The following is a 17,801-nucleotide window of genomic DNA, read 5'->3' as shown; positions in this document are numbered from 1 at the left end:
TTGTGGCACTCGGGCTCTTCGTTGCAGTGTGCGGGCTTCTCTCTAGTTGTGGCATGTGGGTTTTCTGTCTCTAGTTGTGGTGAGAGGGCTCCAGAGTGTGTGGACTCTGTAGTTTGCGGCACTTGGGCTCTCTAGTTGAGGTGTGCGGGCTTAGTTGCTCCACAGCATGTGAGATCTTAGTTTCCCGACCAGGTATCTAACCCACGTCCCCTGCATTGGAAGGTGGATTCTTAACTACCGGACCACCAGGGAAGTCTCCCAAAATTATTATTAGCTCTTGACTGAGGAAGTTGAAATTAGGGTCAGTACATGAGACTGACATTATTGAAATTAAGCTATGAGAAGACTACGAGGTTTTATCTTTGGATAAAATCTACTGTAAAGGGCTTCCCTGGTGGTTCATTGGTTAAGAATCTGCCTGCTAGTGCAGGGGACACAGGTTCAAGCCCTGGTCCGGGAAGATTCCACATGCCGTGGAGCAACTCTAGAGCCCAAGAGCCACAACTACGGAAGCCCGCGTGCCTAGAGCCCGTGTTCCGCAACAAGAGAAGCCACCACAATAAGCCCGCACACCGCAATGAAGAGTAGCCCCTGCTCACCACAACTAAAGAAAGCCCAAGCACAGCAACGAAGACCCAATGCAGCCATAAATAAATAAATAAAAATCTACTGTAAATTAACCCTATAAGTGAGTACTCATTAATGGACATAGTTGCTAAGCATTGACCTTGAGATGAGAAATACACAAGAATGTTAAGTATCAATTTTTTTTTTTTGATAAGTATCAATTTTGAAATGCGTTTTTTTGTGTGTGTGTGCCTTGGCTCTCAGACTTAGTCTGGTTATAGTATCTTTGTATCCTTTTTTTTCCCTTTTTCTTCCAGTTTTATTGAGAAATACTTGACATACAGCACTATATAAACTTAAGGTGTACAGCATAATGGTTTCACTTACATACATCATGAAATGATGACCACACTAAGTTTAGTGGGTGTCCATCATTTCATAAAATTAAAGAAATAGAAAAAAATAATGATTTTTCCTTGTGATGAGAAGTCTTAGGATTTACTCTCTTAGCAACTTTCTTATATAACATACAGCCGTGCTAATTATATTATGTTGTACATTGTACACCTAGTACTTTTGTACCTTTTGACTACCTTCATCTAGTTCATCCTCTCCTCAACCCTGCCTCTGGTAGCCACAGATTAATCTCTTTTTCTATGAGTTTGTTTTTGAAGTACAGTTGACTTTCAACACTATGTTAGTTCCAGGTGCACAACACAGTAATTTGATATTTCTGTAGTTTCAAAATGGTTACCATGATAAGTCTAGTTACCATGTGTCACAGTATCTTTGTATTCTTCAGCTGGTATTGTAAAACTGTTTTAATTTGTTTCCATTGACAAATGTAATCTCTGTGGAGATCATATCTATGTAATAAACTCTTGTTTAAAGAGCATAGCACTGATGATCTGTGGAGGAATTCAAAGGAAATGGTAGATTGGGATCTAACTCTTTGGTGTATTAGCTAGTTGAAGTGTTAAAGAACCAGTGTATTTAACAGACCTGTAAGTATATGACTTTGTAGCATCTGACTTGAATTACATATAAAGAAAAGCTGCTGTGTTTGCAAAATAGTGAATAGGAGCTGGATAAGGGAACAACCCTAGTAGATAATCAAAAGACACTGTTGAGGGACTTCTCTGGTGGTCCAGTTATAAAGAATCCGCCTTCCAATGCAGGGGACGCGGGTTCGATCCCTTTTTGGGGAACTAAGATCCCACATTCAGTGGGGCAGCTAAGCCCGCACACCTCAGCTACAGAGCACGAGTGCCGCAAACTACAGAGTCCACGTACCCTGGAGCCTGTGTGCCACAACAAAGAGCCCGCGCCGCAACGAAAGATCCCATACCCCTCAACGAAGACTCCCCGCGTGCTACAACTAGGACCCTACGCAGCTCCCCCCCCCCCAAAAAAAAAGACACTGTTGAGCTGTCTGGTTACTTCTGTTGATTCCTTCCAGAGTCTCAGAGGGCTTCCTCTATTACTGTTGAAGTAATGAGTGGATAGATAATAGACAGCCAAAACTTTCAAAGCCTTAATGCCTAGTGAGTAAAGGAAGAACTGTTGTTAGGGTATTCGCTAGATTCTGTTGGTCCTGGAGGGGGAGGATTAACCTGCACATGATTGAGTGGTTACTCTGAACAGCTCATATGGAGCCAGAATGGCTCAACAAGTTAATAAAAGGAAAACATTTATGTTACATTTTAGTTAATTAAAAATTGAGCTTAAAAACTTTAAAAAGAGTGATCTTAGTTTTTGAATACTATTTATTTTCAGCCTTTTAAGTTCTTTTAATGTCCTAAGTTAAATTGATCTTGAAATGAGACCATCTCCTATTTCTCAAACAAATCAGTATTTTTGGCATGTTTCTTCATGGACCTCAGTGATTATAATATTGGGCACTTAGTTAACCATAGGTTTGTGGATGTTTCTTTTATTTACTTATATTTTTAATTTTAATTTTTTGTTTTGTTTTGGCCGTGCCACGGGGCATGTGGGATCTTAGTTCCCCAACCAGGGATCAAACCCATGCCCCCTGCAGTAAAAGCATGGAGTCCTAACCACTGGACCACCAGGGGATTCCCTGATGCTTCTTTTAAAATAGAGCAGTATTCTTATGGAAAAGCTATAAGTTGGACTTCTAACATTCAAATGATAATTTAGAGTATGAGGAGCTTGCTGTTACGAATTCTTTCTGTAAGGTAATCATTAAATTGCTTTTCCTGAAAATACAGATTTTTTTCATTTTAGATATGCTTAATGAAGCAAACCTGAATGGTTCTAAAAATATAGACGTGTTATGAAAGAAGTATAATAATCTGACACTTAGCTTCCTCACTTAGGTGTGTTCAACTATTTTTTTTTTTTAATTTATTTTTGGCTGCGTTGGGTCTTTGTTGCTGCCCACAGGCTTTCCCTAGTTGGGGTGAGCGGGGGCTAATCTTTGTTGCGGTGCGTGGGCTTCTTATTGCGGTGGCTTCTCTTGTTGCGGAGTGTGGGCTCTAGGCACGCGGGCTTCAGTAGTTGTGGCTCACGGGATCTAGAGCGCAGGCTCAGTAGTTGTGGCGCACTGGCTTAGTTGCTCCGCGGCACGTGGGATCTTCCTGGACCAGGGCTCGAACCCATGTCTCCTGCATCGGGAGGTGGATTCTTAACCACTGCGCCACCAGGGAAGCCCCTCAACTGTATTTTCATAGTGCCACTGCATGTGCTTTCTTTGCTTTTGCCTGTATTTGTAATGGGTAGGGAGAAAATATGGATGGTGGATGATGTAATAATGAGGCACAACTGCATTATGTTAATAGAAACAATATAAAGCAAAATTTTCTTCCCAGAACAGTTAAAATACTCAAATACACATATTCTCAAATTTAAAAATATTCAAACCAGGCTAGGCCTAGTGTGGCCAGAGAACCTAGCCACACCAAAAAATACATTTCAGAATTAATACCAATTACTCTTGTGTATTTTTTGTTTCAGGATACCTTTTTTTTTTTTTCAGGATACCTTTTATCAGTAGCTTTTTTTTTTTTTTTTAAAGTGCTGTGCCCTGTTAACGCTGATTTATAGAGTTGATAATGTTGTAGGGTGATATGGCTGAAGCTAGTGAGAAGGGGTCAGATTCTGGATAATTTGAAAGCATATCTAACAGGATTTATTGATGAGTTGGATATGGAGATATGAGAGAAAGGAACCAAAGATGACTTTAAGACTCATGACCTGAGCGGCTGGAAGGATGGAATTGCCATTTGTTGAAATGAGGAAGGCTATAGAGAAGAGCAAATTAGCGGGATTGAAAGATAGTAGTTCAGTTCTGGACATGTTATGAGTTAGATGTCTCTTAGACATCCAGATGGAGCTGTTGAGTGAGCAGTTGCTTATATCATGGAGTTCATAGGAGAATTTTGGCTGGAGATTATAAATGTGGGAGGCATAAGCATCTAGATGGGTTTTTAAATATATATATTTATTTATTTATTTATTTTTGGCTGCCTTGGGTCTTAGTTGTGGCGTGCAGGCTTCTCTCTAGTTGTGGCGTGCAGGCGCCAGACTGTGTGGGCTCTGTAATTCTGGCACGCAGGCTCTCTAGTTATGGCACACAGGCTCTAGAGCGTGCGGGCTCAGTAGTTGCAGCATGGGCTTAGTTGCCCTGCGGCATGTGGAATCTTAGTTCCCCAACCAGGGATCGAGCCTGCATCCCCTGCATTGGAAGGCGGATTCTTAACCACTGGACCACCAGGGAAGTCTCTAGATGGTATTTTAAAACCGTGAGTTTGGGTGTGTCACCAAGGAAGTGTGTGTAGCTAGAGAAAAGGTCTAAGATCTGATTCCTGCAGTCCTTCAACATTTAGAGTTTGGGGAGACAAGGAGGAACTAGCAAAGGGGACTGAGAAGAAAGAGCCAATGAGGTAAGAAAAACCAGGAGTGGGGTGTCCCAGAAGTCAAGTGAAGAAAGTTTTCACAGAAGAAAGAATGGTTAATTATATCAAACTTCCCAAGTAAGATGAAGACTAAGAATTGACATTTGATTGTGACAGCATTGATGGCATTAATGACTTTGACTGGAATGGTGGTAAAAGCCAGATTTGCAGAAGATTCAAGAGACTAAGGAGATGAGAAATTTGAGGCAGCAAGTATATATGGCTCTTTTGAGCAATTTTGCTACAAAGGGTAGCAGAGAAACGGGGCAATAGCTAGAAGGTGTTATAATCAAGGTATATTCTTTATTTTTTATTTATTTATTTTTTTTGCGGTACGCGGGCCTCTCACTGTTGTGGCCTCTCCTGTTGTGGAGCACAGGCTCCGGACGCATAGGCTCAGCGGCCATGGCTCACAGGCCCAGCCACTCCGCGGCATGTGGGAACTTCCCGGACCGGGGCACGAACCCGTGTCCCCTGCATCGGCAGGCGGACTCTCAACCACTGCGCCACCAGGGAAGCCCCTATTTTTTATTTTAATTTAAATTTTAAGGGAGAAATTATAACATACTATGTGCTGATAGGAATGATCCATGTATAAAGGGAGAAATTGATGATAAAATTGTTGCCGGACCAAGTGTCCTTGAGTAAGAAAGAAAGGATGGGATCTAGTGCGTAAGTTACAGTATGAGGTAGATGTTCATTTGTATATTCATTCAAAGATGAGCAGCTGTTGTGTCCCTGGCAGTGTTCAGTGCTGGGAATAAAATGAGGATCAAGATGTGGGCTCTCTGCTCACATGGAAATTGAACCCTCTTGCTGATGTTATTCCCAGATAAGGATCTTGAGACTCGCTGATTGAGAAACTTGCTCAAGGTAAATAAAATGTAGATTTGAATCCCACATAACTAAAAACTCACTGTTTCTCAAATTCTCCCTACCTTTAAGCTATCACCCTACTACACCAAGCCACCATCATCCCTTGCCGTATTAAGCTGACTGGTCAGCCTGTTTTTCCATACAGTCCACTTTCTATCCAGCTGCCAGAATATTCCTTTTCTTTCTTTTTCTTTTTTTAAAATTAATTAATTTTATTTTTGGCTGCGTTGGGTCTTGGTTGCTGTGCGTGGGCTTTTCTCTGGTTGTGGCGAACGGGGGCTACTCTTCGTTGCAGTGCGTGGGCTTCTCATTGCGGTGGCTTCTCTTGCTGTGGAGCACGGGCTCTAGGTGTGCGGGCTTCAGTAGTTGTGGCTCGTGGGCTCTAGAGCGCAGGCTCAGTAGTTGTGGTGCACAGGCTTTGTTGCTCCTCGGCATGTGGGATCTTCCCCGACCAGGGCTCGAACCCATGTCCCCTGCATTAGCAGGCGAGTTCTTAACCACTGCGCCACCAGGGAGGCCCCAGAATATTCCTTTTAGAACATAAGTAATACCTAGTTATTTGTCTGCTCAAATCCTCTGTCTTCCTAAGAAATAAAACTCAAACGTCTAACCATGGTTTAACTTAATCTGGCTCCTGTTCTCTCTTTCCCATCACTGTCTCCTGTGTGGACATTTTATTTTAATTTTTTAAAATAAATATTTATTTATTTGGTTGCACCAGGTCTTAGTTGCAGCTGGTGGGCTCCGTAGGTGTGGCATGCAAACTCTTAGTTGTGGCATGCATGTGGGATCTAGTTCCCTGACCAGGGGTCAAACCTGGACCCCCTGCATTGGGAGCGCAGAGTCTTACCCGGTGCGCCACCAGGGAAGTCCCAGATCTTTTATTTTAATCACTGACCTATTTGTTGTTCTTCAGATAATGTCAGTTGTACTCCCCATCTTTTGTACTTGTTCCATCACCTTGGAATGCTCTTTCCTCAGATTTTTACTTAATTTTCTCTCTTAGGTCTCAGTTCAAATTCACCTTTTCAGGGAGGCCCTTCTATTAAAATACAGCCTCTTCTTCCTTTATCCCTTTTCTTTGCTTTTTTAAAAAAATATTTATTTGTTTATTTGGCTGCGCCAGGTCTTAGTTGGGGCTCGCAGGACTTTTTTTTTTTTTTTTTAGTTGCGGCATGTGGGATCTTTTAGTTGTGGCATGCAAACTCTTAGTTGCTACATGCATGTGAGATCTAGTTCCCTGACCAGGGATTGAACCTGGGCCCCCTGCATTGGGAATATGGAGTCTTAGCCACTGGGCCATCAGGGAAGTCCCCCTTTTCTTTGCTTTTATTTTTTTAATTTTTTAAAAATAAATTTATTTTATTTATTTTTGGCTGCGTTGGGTCTTCATTGCTGTGTGTGGGCTTTCTCTGGTTTTGGCGGGTGGGGGCTACTCTTCATTGCGGTGTGCAGGCTTCTCATTGCGGTGGCTTCTCTTGTAGTGGAGCGTGGGCCCAAGGCGTGTGGGCTTCAATAGTTGTGGCATGCGGGCTCAGTAGTTGTGGTGCACGGGCTTAGTTGCTCTGTGGCATATGGGATCTTCCCAGACCAGGGCTCGAGCCCATGTCCCCTGCATTGGCAGGCAGATTCTTAACCACTGCACCACCAGGGAAGTCCCTTTGCTTTTATTTTACTTAGCCTTTAACATCTCCTGAAATCATATTGTTTATCTTTAAAAATTTTTCTTGTCAGTAGAATATAAGCTTCATTAATGCCTAGACCTGTCTGGTGTTCACTCTTATCTCTAGAATGTACAAAAATGCATGGCTTATGAGTTCATGTCTCGTGAAAGGTCTGGACAAGTTCTCTGAATAGGAAGGGAGCCAGTTATCTGTATAGGGTAGCATTATACATTGGAGCAACTTCAGCTTATATTTAAAAAATAAATTGGATATGGATGGGAATGGGAGGGATTAAAAATATCTGAGGTTTTTATGAGAGTATTATTTCCTCAGTCATCTTGGGGTGGAGGGGGAGAGCAGAAATTACGTTCTCCCAAGAGAAATGTGGGGAAAATCAGAGGAGCCAACTGACAAGGGTGGGTTTTAGTCATTTTGATTTTCGGATAAAGGAAACGTTTGTTATAAATATATTATACCTTTATTGTAAAATATTTAGAAAATATAATAAGGAGAATAAAATTAGAGTAGTTTTTTTCATGCATTGATAACAACTTTTAATATTCTGATACATAGTCATTCTTATCTATACATACATTAATAATCGAAAACCAGAAATTGGCGTTGCTGAACTTACTGATGATTTGGGGTAAAATCAGGACTATCAGAGGAAATGTTTAATAGGTAGTTGGAGATATAGAATTAGGTCTCAGGATGTATGGGATGTATTGGGAGATGACTGTAGAGTTGTAGCCTTTGGGAATGGATATGATCCTTATGAGTGAAGAAAATACAGTGAATTATGGGAAATAGGGCCATAACTTTGGGAAACATGCAGATTATTATTAGATGGATAGACAAATCACCATGGAAAGGATAGAGGAGTAGTTAAAGATTAAGACCAGGTTAGTGGAGGATTCTGAAAGCTTAAGGGAAGAGAATTTTCAGAAGATAACATCACCAGTGTTAATGCTTGTTGAGAAGGCAAGGATGATGAGACTGAGGAAGGAAAGACTTCTGAATTTGGTCCTTAGAAGTCCATTAGTGATGTTAGGGCATACAGATTAGTGATAGAAGAAGCAGCCAATTTTTAGAGAGTTAAAGAGAGCGTAGATGCAAGTACTTTTCAGAGTGAGCTTTTATTAGAAAGATGGTTCTGTAGGGATGTCACTCAGATGATGCCTGATGTCTTATTTATACTTCTCGTAGCTGCACAGTACTAAGCATACAGTAGATGTGTTGAAAAGAATAACTGCATGAGTGAAATAAAACAGATAGGGGCCATGTGTTCAAAGCATTTAAAAGTGAAAGGAAAGATACAGGCTAAAAAAGGGTTTTTTTGTTTGTATTTTGTTTTGTTATGGGAGATTTGGCATGTTTGAAGACGGAGGAACCACTGGGAAGGAGAGAATGCACTGAGCAAAATAGGACAGTTGAAGAGATGAAGATTTGCGATTATTTCCAGAAGAAGGTAGTGAGAAGAAATGGGCTTATTTATTAGGGTTAAGGAGCTAACCTTTTTTTGGAAAGGAGGTAAATTTCTGAGGTATAAAGGAAAGAAGTGAAAATAGATGTTGAGAAAGGTTTTTAAGACTGAGAGGAAAGAATGTTAGGAAACCAATGGCTTTTCAGGTGATCTCCTTAGAATGAGGTTTAGTGAACGGGGATTGGAGACTTCAAGGAAGTAGACAAATGAGAATAGCTGTCGTGTGAGAATTGTGCTAGAGATTTAGAAGAAGACGTCAAGTTTTACCAGGTAGCAGTGAAGGTGAATCTGATTATTTTGAAAAGGATTGTCTTAAGATAGCACAACTGTAGTAGAGCTTAATACCAGAAACTTAATCTCCAGTAATAATATTGGCATCTTTTGGATTGCTGTTATTATTACTTCATTCATCAGGTCATTTCAGAATATGAAATGCTGATGTCGATGAGTTTCACTAAAAAATTCGTCTCATGCAAACACTAATATACTCTTTAAGACTTTGTGTGTGGATTGCAAATGTTTTAACATAAAAGATTATTTTCAATGTTGCTGACATGGTGGAAATTTGAAGAAAATTGTAGTCTGATATTAAATACTGAGAGGGTTTCTGATTGTTTGATTCTAATTTATCATTCTTATATAACTTAATCCTACTTACTATTTAATTCTAACTAAGCACACAAAATCTTCAAATGTTGAAAATTTTTTTCATACTTACTTAAAATGTAATATCCTGATAGAGAAGGGGATAGATTGAAGCACTGGAGTTTTTTTTTTTTAAGCCACACAGCATGTGGGATCTTAGTTCCCTGACCAGGGATTGAACCCGCGCCCCCTGCATTGGAAGGGCCGAGTCTTAACCACTGGACCACCAGGGAAGTACCAGCACTGGAGTTCTAAGTAGTGAAGAATTTGGAGTTGAGGAGAAAATATGAGGAAGACCTCATCAATCTTTTTGTTCAATTATTGTTTTTATAAAAATGCAGAGGTATTTCCATGAAGATTTATACATGCCTTTCTGTTTTTTGTGAGAAAAAAACAAATTATAAAAATTCAGAATTTAGAGTTACTACAAATTTTGCACACTTTTATTAATCATTTTCCATTTTTCAATATAGAATATTGTTCTTTGTTGATGCCCTGAAAGTCATTATAATAAAAACTAAGGTTAGCTTTGCAAGATTCAAATTGTCCCCATTTTTCCTTAACCATCTTTCTGTCCCCACCCCTTAAAAAAAAGGCAACTGGGCTTTGTGGCTCTAAAATCAAATGCTTACATTGGGATTCTAACACAGAGGTTTTATTTCAGGTCTTTGTAGGTAAAATACCAAGAGATTTATATGAGGATGAGTTGGTGCCCCTTTTTGAAAAGGCTGGTCCCATTTGGGATCTACGTCTTATGATGGATCCACTGTCTGGTCAGAACAGAGGGTATGCATTTATCACCTTCTGTGGAAAGGAAGCTGCACAGGAAGCTGTTAAACTGGTATGTGATAAGCAAATGCCCACTGTCTAGCAAGTCATTTGAGAGAAATACCTCAATTAAAAACATTTGCAGTTAACATTGTTTCACTTTCTTTAGTTTTTGCTTTGAAAGTTTTTATATTGACTGAGTTGGTATGTGACCGTTGGCTATTTTTTTCTGATTATAAAAGTAAAAAAGAGATGAAAGTACCCAAGAAATAAGGTGTTAGAGAAAGTCTCCCGTAATTCTAAGAAGTTATTTATTAGAGTGATTAGTATCTAAAGTTTCATTGAATATTTGGCTTCTGCAGGTCTCTCTTTTGATCTTAGACAAAAATGTCAGTTCTTGCTGTTAAACTTTAGGGTAGGATTCTTAAAGTGTGATGAAGTCTGGGATGGGTTCTCGGGAACATAACTGGGCAACAGTGACTTTTAGGACACAATTCAGGAAATGGCTATGAATCTCTTTTGTTTTTGTCATAGCCTAATCATACAGTTTATTTTCTAAGTATATTCTTGTTCTTTCCTATCTCTTTGTTTCCAAGCCCTCCAGTTCTCTCTGTCTTTAATCTTTCTCTCTTTTTCTACTGTTTTATAACCAATCTAGTAATTTCCTTTGTGTAGGGCCTTTTACCCTTTGTACTTATTCCAGAGTAGTAGTAGTAGTAGTAGTAGTAACAGTTATGCCAATTAAGTATATCTTTACTCCTATTCTGTTAAGATACAACCCTCTCAGTAACCCAAAATAGCAATATCGTTGTTCCTTGGCATATTCTTTTGCCAGACAGCTAAAGGCCTCACTTAGTCTAGTTCTAGTTTTTCTAGAATAGTAACCTCTTTCACCAAGGCTTTTGGTTTTATTAGTTGCCTCAAAATTAGTTTTACTTGTAGCTGGACCCAGATTTTCGTTTTTATTACGGACTTTTCCTTCCAGTTTGTTTATTCAGTGCCGAGAAGTTTCAAAGCTTTATTTCCTTGTTTCTGACAACATATGGATGATTTTTTTAAAAAATTACATATCTTTTAGTAAACTAATAGGTAAGTAATGTTAAGCCATTAAAAAGCTAAAGTTTATCAAGGAAATCATCACCATAGCCATTTAAATGAAACATTTTTTATTCCTATCATTTCATATAATTTTATAAGTATTGTGTTCGACATGTAGTTTCAGATGTTGGAATTCTATGTTTTATGTAAAATGTGAAATTCTTCTAAATTTCTTTACATTGATTAAACATAGCTGGTATTCCTTATATATTGTTATTTTGCCTGTGGCTTATCTATATCTGATTTCATCTCCAAGGGCAGATGAATGATCAGTCTCAGGTATTTTTTCTGAAATTCTCTGGGAGAAAATCTTCAGATAGATAATACTGAAATATGAGATCAGATCTTTTTAAAGATAAAGTGAATAGCAGTGAAGGTTAAAACTAAAACGAGAGGCTGTAACAGGTTTAAAAATACACATTTTATGTTACGGCAAGCATGAGGGAACTCCGTGAGTTCATGAGGCAGGGAGTATTTGACCTTAAATTGTTCAGTTTTTTAGCTTGAGATCAGTTGTTCTGAGTTTGGGGTGGTTGTGGGGTGTCTGGTTCTTTTCTTCCTTTCAGTGTGACAGCTATGAAATTCGCCCTGGTAAACACCTTGGAGTGTGCATTTCTGTGGCAAACAACAGGCTTTTTGTTGGATCAATTCCGAAGAATAAGACTAAAGAAAACATTCTGGAAGAATTCAGTAAAGTCACAGGTAAAACAAAAATGTATTTAGAAATTAGTTTTGGGAAATCTGTGGTACTATTTATAGGTGCAGAAAAACGAGGTGTATCTTAATCTAAGAATTCACATGTCTATTCAGTGTCTAAATTGCCTCCTTCTTCTTTTTAGTGGTTTGGACTAAGCAGCTTCCCTCGTAGCCTCAATTTCTTGGAATGTCCTCTTTACTTTGCCTTAATTGAACCCTAGCTTTTGACACAGTCTTTGCCCTATAGCTCAAGTGAAGGAAGGCTTTTTTCCCCCTTGACATTCAATGTGCTTTAGGGCTAAGGGGATGAGAGTTCTTAATCCTCCTTCTTCCTCTTACGTTGTCTAGATCAGATTTTTCCAAATTTCCAATTTTAAATCCATGGAAGTGATTGAAAAGAACATTTTATATCACAGATTTATATACACTTATATATAACTGAAACAAAATTTAACAAAATTATATTTTCGCTTACTGCATATGATTTAGTCTGACATTTCCTATTCCATTTCATTGTTTTAAATGCTAATGGAGATCCACTAATGCTAGCTGCATTTAAAAAAACACTTTTAGACGATTACTTCTCCATCCCATATAAAAACCATTATTTCTTTACATTTTTGTCATCCAGACATATACTACAGATAAACAATCCTTTCTCCCTCCTTCAAACTGTCACCTGTTGCTCTTCTGGTTTCAGTCTTGCATTAATTGAAGATTTTTTCTGGTTCACAGTCTTTCTCTTCTGCCCGAAATTGACTTATTGTTAGTACTTTTAACATCTATGTGGATGAACCATCCAGTGCTGTAATCTCCTAGTTTTATGACTGCCTCATCTCTGGTCCTTCACTTCAGCTCTCCCACATCCAAATCACATTCTGGATCTTGCTGCTGGGAGTAAAATCTAAGCACTCTTAAGGATATGGATGGTATTTAAAAGTAGGGACCACCTAGAAAGAACATATATGGAAAGATGAGGGTACAGGACTAAGACCAGAGGTACACTGGTTTTAAGCAATTACTTTTATTCTTGGTAAAAATAGTAACTTTTAAAAAGTTAGATTCAAGGATGATTTTTGGTCATGATTAGTTGTTGAATGTTCTCTTGGATTTATATTATAATTTTGTTTTTAATTTCCTTGGTAGTATTTTCATAAATTTTAAGCTCACGTTATGTCAAACACTCTAAAACATTCTTGTATGTCAGAATACAGTAGTTGGACTTGTTTATGGCTGTACCTTCAGGATCCCTAAAATTAAAAGGGAACATAAAATACTGTCCCTAGCTCCATATCTAATAACGCTGATTTAATTGTCTACTAGGTAATTAGCAAATCATTTTGAGGCTTCTTCAGTTATGTTTTGCTCTTCGGCAAGTGGATTTAGGTCTGCCTAATCGCTAAATGTGTGGTGGATGCTTTTGGCTTATATATCTGGCTGTTGGTTTAACAGAGGGTTTGGTGGACGTTATTCTCTATCATCAACCCGATGACAAAAAGAAGAATCGGGGGTTCTGCTTCCTTGAGTATGAGGATCACAAGTCAGCAGCACAAGCCAGACGCCGGCTGATGAGTGGAAAAGTAAAAGTATGGGGAAATGTAGTTACGGTTGAATGGGCTGACCCTGTGGAAGAACCAGATCCAGAAGTCATGGCTAAGGTAAATGCAATTGCTTGGGTTGGGGGTGCGGTTGTCATTTAAATTTTGTACTCAGAATAATGCTCGAATATTTCAAATTTTACAGTAAATACAAATTGTAGCCCTTGATCTTAACTATTTAGACACCAAATTTAACAGTCTGTCTTGGTATCCAGCAATTTCCATTAACCATTCCTTTTTCTGCAGATTAAATGTGTAAAAGGAACTGAAATGAAATCCCTTCAATTAAGTGTTTAGTGCTAGGCACTATGAGAGATACAAAGGTAAAAAAGTTAAGAAAAGAAAAAAGACAAGGTCTTACTGAATAAAGAGAGAAGTAATGTTCTGGTGATTATGAGTTATAATCTTCATTGACCATACTGTGAATTTTATTACATGGCCATGAATTATATTTTATTGAGATTTATAGTTTACTTTCCTTTTTCTTTTTAAACTGCCTTCATTTTTAATTTTTTTATTTATTTATGGCTGTGTTGGGTGTTCATTTCTGTGCGAGGGCTTTCTCCAGTTGTGGCAAGCGGGGGCCACTCTTCATCGCGGTGCGCGGGTCTCTCACTATCGCAGCCTCTCTTGTTGTGGAGCACAGACTCCAGACGCACAGGCTCAGTAGTTGTGGCTCACGGGCCTAGTTGCTCTGCGGCACGTGGGATCCTCCCAGACCAGGGCTCGAACCCGTGTCCCTCGCATTAGCAGGCAGATTCTCAACCACTGCACTACCAGGGAAGCCCCATGTTTCTTTTTTTAAAGCTTTTCTTCTCTTTTTTCTTTTTTTTTTTTTTTTTTTTGCGGTACGCGGGCCTCTCATTGTTGTGGCCTCTCCCGTTGCGGAGCACAGGCTCCGGACGCGCAGGCTCTGCGGCCATGGCTCACGGGCCCAGCCGCTCCGCAGCATGTGGGATCTTCCCGGACCGGGGCACGAACCCGTGTCCCCTGCATCGGCAGGCGGACTCTCAAACACTGCGCCACCAGGGAAGCCCCGTTTTTCTTTTTTTAAAGCTTTTCTTTTTTAATGATCAAGCTCCCTTAGAGTATTGTCTCCATGAAGACAGGCAAAGGGTTATCACGTTTGCTGTTATACCGTAGTGGCAAAATATGCATGACAAGTCCTGTAGCGGGCCCTCACTTTCCTCCTAAGTCCTGTACTTGCATTGCCAGGATCTCTGCCTGGTAAAGGATGGTTCCAAGGGTTCTGGTTCTTAGACTTTCCTCTGGGAGACTCCTGGGGTTGAAGGGACACATCTGAAGTTGCATCTCTGCTGCTTTTAGTGAGTTTTCGAGTATTTTGGTGTATGTCTCTTTCCTTTTCGGAGGCAGCAACTCTATGGATGGTGATAAATGAGTGGTTGGATTATTCTGGACTGAGAAGTCTTTTCCTCAAGCTTTTTATTCCAGATTCTGAGGAGACAGTCCTCACTCTTGATTAGTTTGGAGGAGAGCCCTGTTTTATACTAGCATGGTAAAAGTTTTTGTAAGCAAAAGCATTTTTGGATTAAGCAAGGAAGATTCATTGAGAATGAACTGGAGAGACTCAGATGTGTCACTCACTCTTTTTCTCATATTCTGTGAGTAGATAGGTGTCAAGGAAAGGAACTGGGAATCTAAAGAGCCCTGATTTTTTATTTTTATTTCTTACTAGCTTGATTTTAATTCCACTTGTTTCTTCACAAAGTCACAATTGTGACTTTGAGCAAACTTACTGAATTTGGATGTTATCTATTTTATTGGAGTTGGATAAATCTCTTTACAAGATCTCTTACAACTTTGAATCTACCTTGTGGAAACTGTAGCCTGTATTGCATTTCGTATAAAAACATTTTAAAAATAACTTACAGATTGAGAGGGGAATAACATCCCCCAGAATATCTAAAGTGTAGCTAGTAATTTGCTTATTCGACCCCTTTTCACATACCTCTGGTAACCTTTCAGATTGAAATTCATCTTAAATCTTTTTATAAGATTAGAAAAACCTCATGATTTTATTCTAGTAACTATTCTTCCTGGATCAAAAACAAGTTTCAGAATGAAAAGGAAGCCTCTATAAACTTGAACAATACCGATTTGAATAAACTTGATTGAATAATGCTCCTTTATTGTTTTCTGTTCCAGGGTTGGGCAAGGGGGAGTATACCCAATAGTGTAAAGCTTCTGCTGTTGATTCACTGTATCAGTGTTATCATTCATTGAAGATTTTTTTGCCAAGTTGGGTCATTTTTATAATCAACCAGAACCAAAGAGCCTAAATGTATCTTTCTTTTTTTTTAATTTTAATATTGGATTATAGTTTGATTTACAGTGTTATGTTAGTTTCAGGTGTACATAAATATATCTTTCTTAAAGGGACCTTTTTCCTACTGAATGTTTTAAACACAGTTTCAACTAGTAATTTTTATATAGGATGCTTTGGTTTCATCTCAGAAAAGAATAAAAGGTCCATGTTGAGTTTTAAAAAAAAAGGTAAATAAACCAATTGGAGGCCTGTCTAATGTAGAAATCAGACTTCAGTATGACAACATTGAGAAAGACAAAGGGTGTAATGATAGAGGTGGAAAACTTTCCTCCCTTGAATTAATGTCTTCTCCCAAAATCCTTTTTACTCAGATAGCCGTTTATCTGAGGCGACTTGTTCGGTAGGTGTGTTAATTTTTTTTTTTTTTTGAATGAGTAATGTATTTCCTTAGTTCACAAATCAAAATTATACATAGAAATTCATCCTAAATCCTAAGTAGGAAGTCCTACTTCCACCTCTAGCCCCATCTACCATGTCCTCCTTGTCCCTTGTAGACATCCAGTGTTAATGGTCTCTGGTTTGTCCTTTTAGTGCTTCCTTGGACGAACACAGGCAAATATTAGTATATATTCTTTCCTTCCCTACTTTTTACACAAATGGTTACTGGTAGCTGTATTAATGATCTATGTTTGCTTTATTCACTGTCATATTTCATCTCATCTCATATATTTCAGCTCTAAGGAAATATACCGTTATTTTATGTACCACTAAGAAATTATAAAATGCTGCCAATTAAACTATGACAAGTGCTTATCTGTCACATTGACTGTAAATTGGATCCGTATTTGGAGGTATAAAAATGGGGAAAAAAATCTTAGCCACAGTGTATCCTCGCATTTTTTTCAAAGTAGCTCTTAGAGCTCTTCTTAATTTTTTGACTACACAATTTTCCGTTTTGTAGATGTACCATATACCATAGTATATTCAACCAGCTGGGCATTGGATGTTTCTAATCTTTTGTTATTATAGTACTCCAGTGAGTAAGCTTATATTGTTTCAGTTAATTCAAGTGCAAATATGTCTGTAGGATAGATTCTTGAGGGTAGAATTGTGGGCCAAAGGGTAAATGCATCTGTAATTATTAAGATACTGACCATATTCTCTGTAGGAGGTGTACTTGTATTCTGCTCCCCACCAGCAGAATATAACAGGCTGATGTTCCTCATCCTTGTCAAAAGAGGATAGGACCAAACTTCTGGGTTTTGCCAAATCTCATAACAAATGGTACCTCAAAGCTGTTATGATTTGCTTCTCTTTACTATGCATGCGTGAGTTTACGTTTTTTATACATTTAAGGACCATTTGTGTTTCTTTGTATGAACCATGTATTCATGGATTTTGCCTATCTTTCCATTCATTTTGTTTTTCTGTTGATCTTTTTCTTATTTTCTGGAGCTCTGATATGAAAGAGATTAACTCTATGATATAAGTTGTTTTTTGACTTTGCTTATGGTATTTTTCTACTGCGTAGAAGTCATTTCTTTTCAGTAGTTGAATTTTTCAGTCCTTCGTAGTTTATAGATTTTAAGTCACAAAGCCTTCTCCGAGGTCAGTGTTACATAAAGGAATTGCCTTTATTTTCTTCTAATGCTTTCAACATCCCCCCCCCCTTTAAAATTTTTTATCTATTTGGACTTTATCCTGGTGTATAGTGTGAGGTATGGATCCAATTTTCATCTTTATTCAGATTAACACTACACTGATTAAATGATTTAAGCATTGAATTGATAGAGTTTGTTATGTCTAGTAGGGCTAGTCTCTAAATTTTATTCTTATTTTTTTCCTGGCTCTTCCTGCTTGTTTATTTTTTCATATGAACTTTAGAATCAACACATCCAGTTCTGGGGGGTAAAAACAAAAATTTGTTGTTTTAGGGGGTCTTAGGGACCATATTAAATTTGTAAATTAACGTAGTAATAAATATATTTTGGTTCCTTGAAGGTCCTGTTCACAGTATTAGTTACTTTTAATGACATGGCAGGAGAAGGAACTGATAATTTATATAAATTGGTAACTAACAGAATCATTTTCTTGGTACTTTTCATACTTTCTATCATAGCACTTTTTTTTTTAATTGAAGTATAGTTGATTTACAATGTTTTGCCAGTCTGCTGTACAGCAGAGTGACTCGGTTATACA

At 38.5% G+C, this 17,801-nt stretch overlaps 1 protein-coding gene across 1 annotated transcript in view; it reads left to right on the top strand.

The window, feature by feature from the left end:
- Positions 1–17,801, top strand: part of HNRNPR (heterogeneous nuclear ribonucleoprotein R) — a 40,474-nt gene that overhangs the window by 11,896 nt on the left and 10,777 nt on the right. The window contains exons 6-8 of the mRNA XM_060015831.1: positions 9,820–9,996; positions 11,588–11,725; positions 13,163–13,375. Coding sequence (XP_059871814.1) covers positions 9,820–9,996; positions 11,588–11,725; positions 13,163–13,375 — 528 coding nt within the window. The remainder of the gene's footprint in view (positions 1–9,819; positions 9,997–11,587; positions 11,726–13,162; positions 13,376–17,801) is intronic.

This window comes from Delphinus delphis, chromosome 1 (assembly GCF_949987515.2).
Source record: "Delphinus delphis chromosome 1, mDelDel1.2, whole genome shotgun sequence".
Lineage (NCBI taxonomy): Eukaryota > Metazoa > Chordata > Mammalia > Artiodactyla > Delphinidae > Delphinus > Delphinus delphis.
The sequence above is the reverse complement of the archived record's forward strand: the minus strand, read 5'-3'. Positions and strand labels throughout refer to the sequence as shown.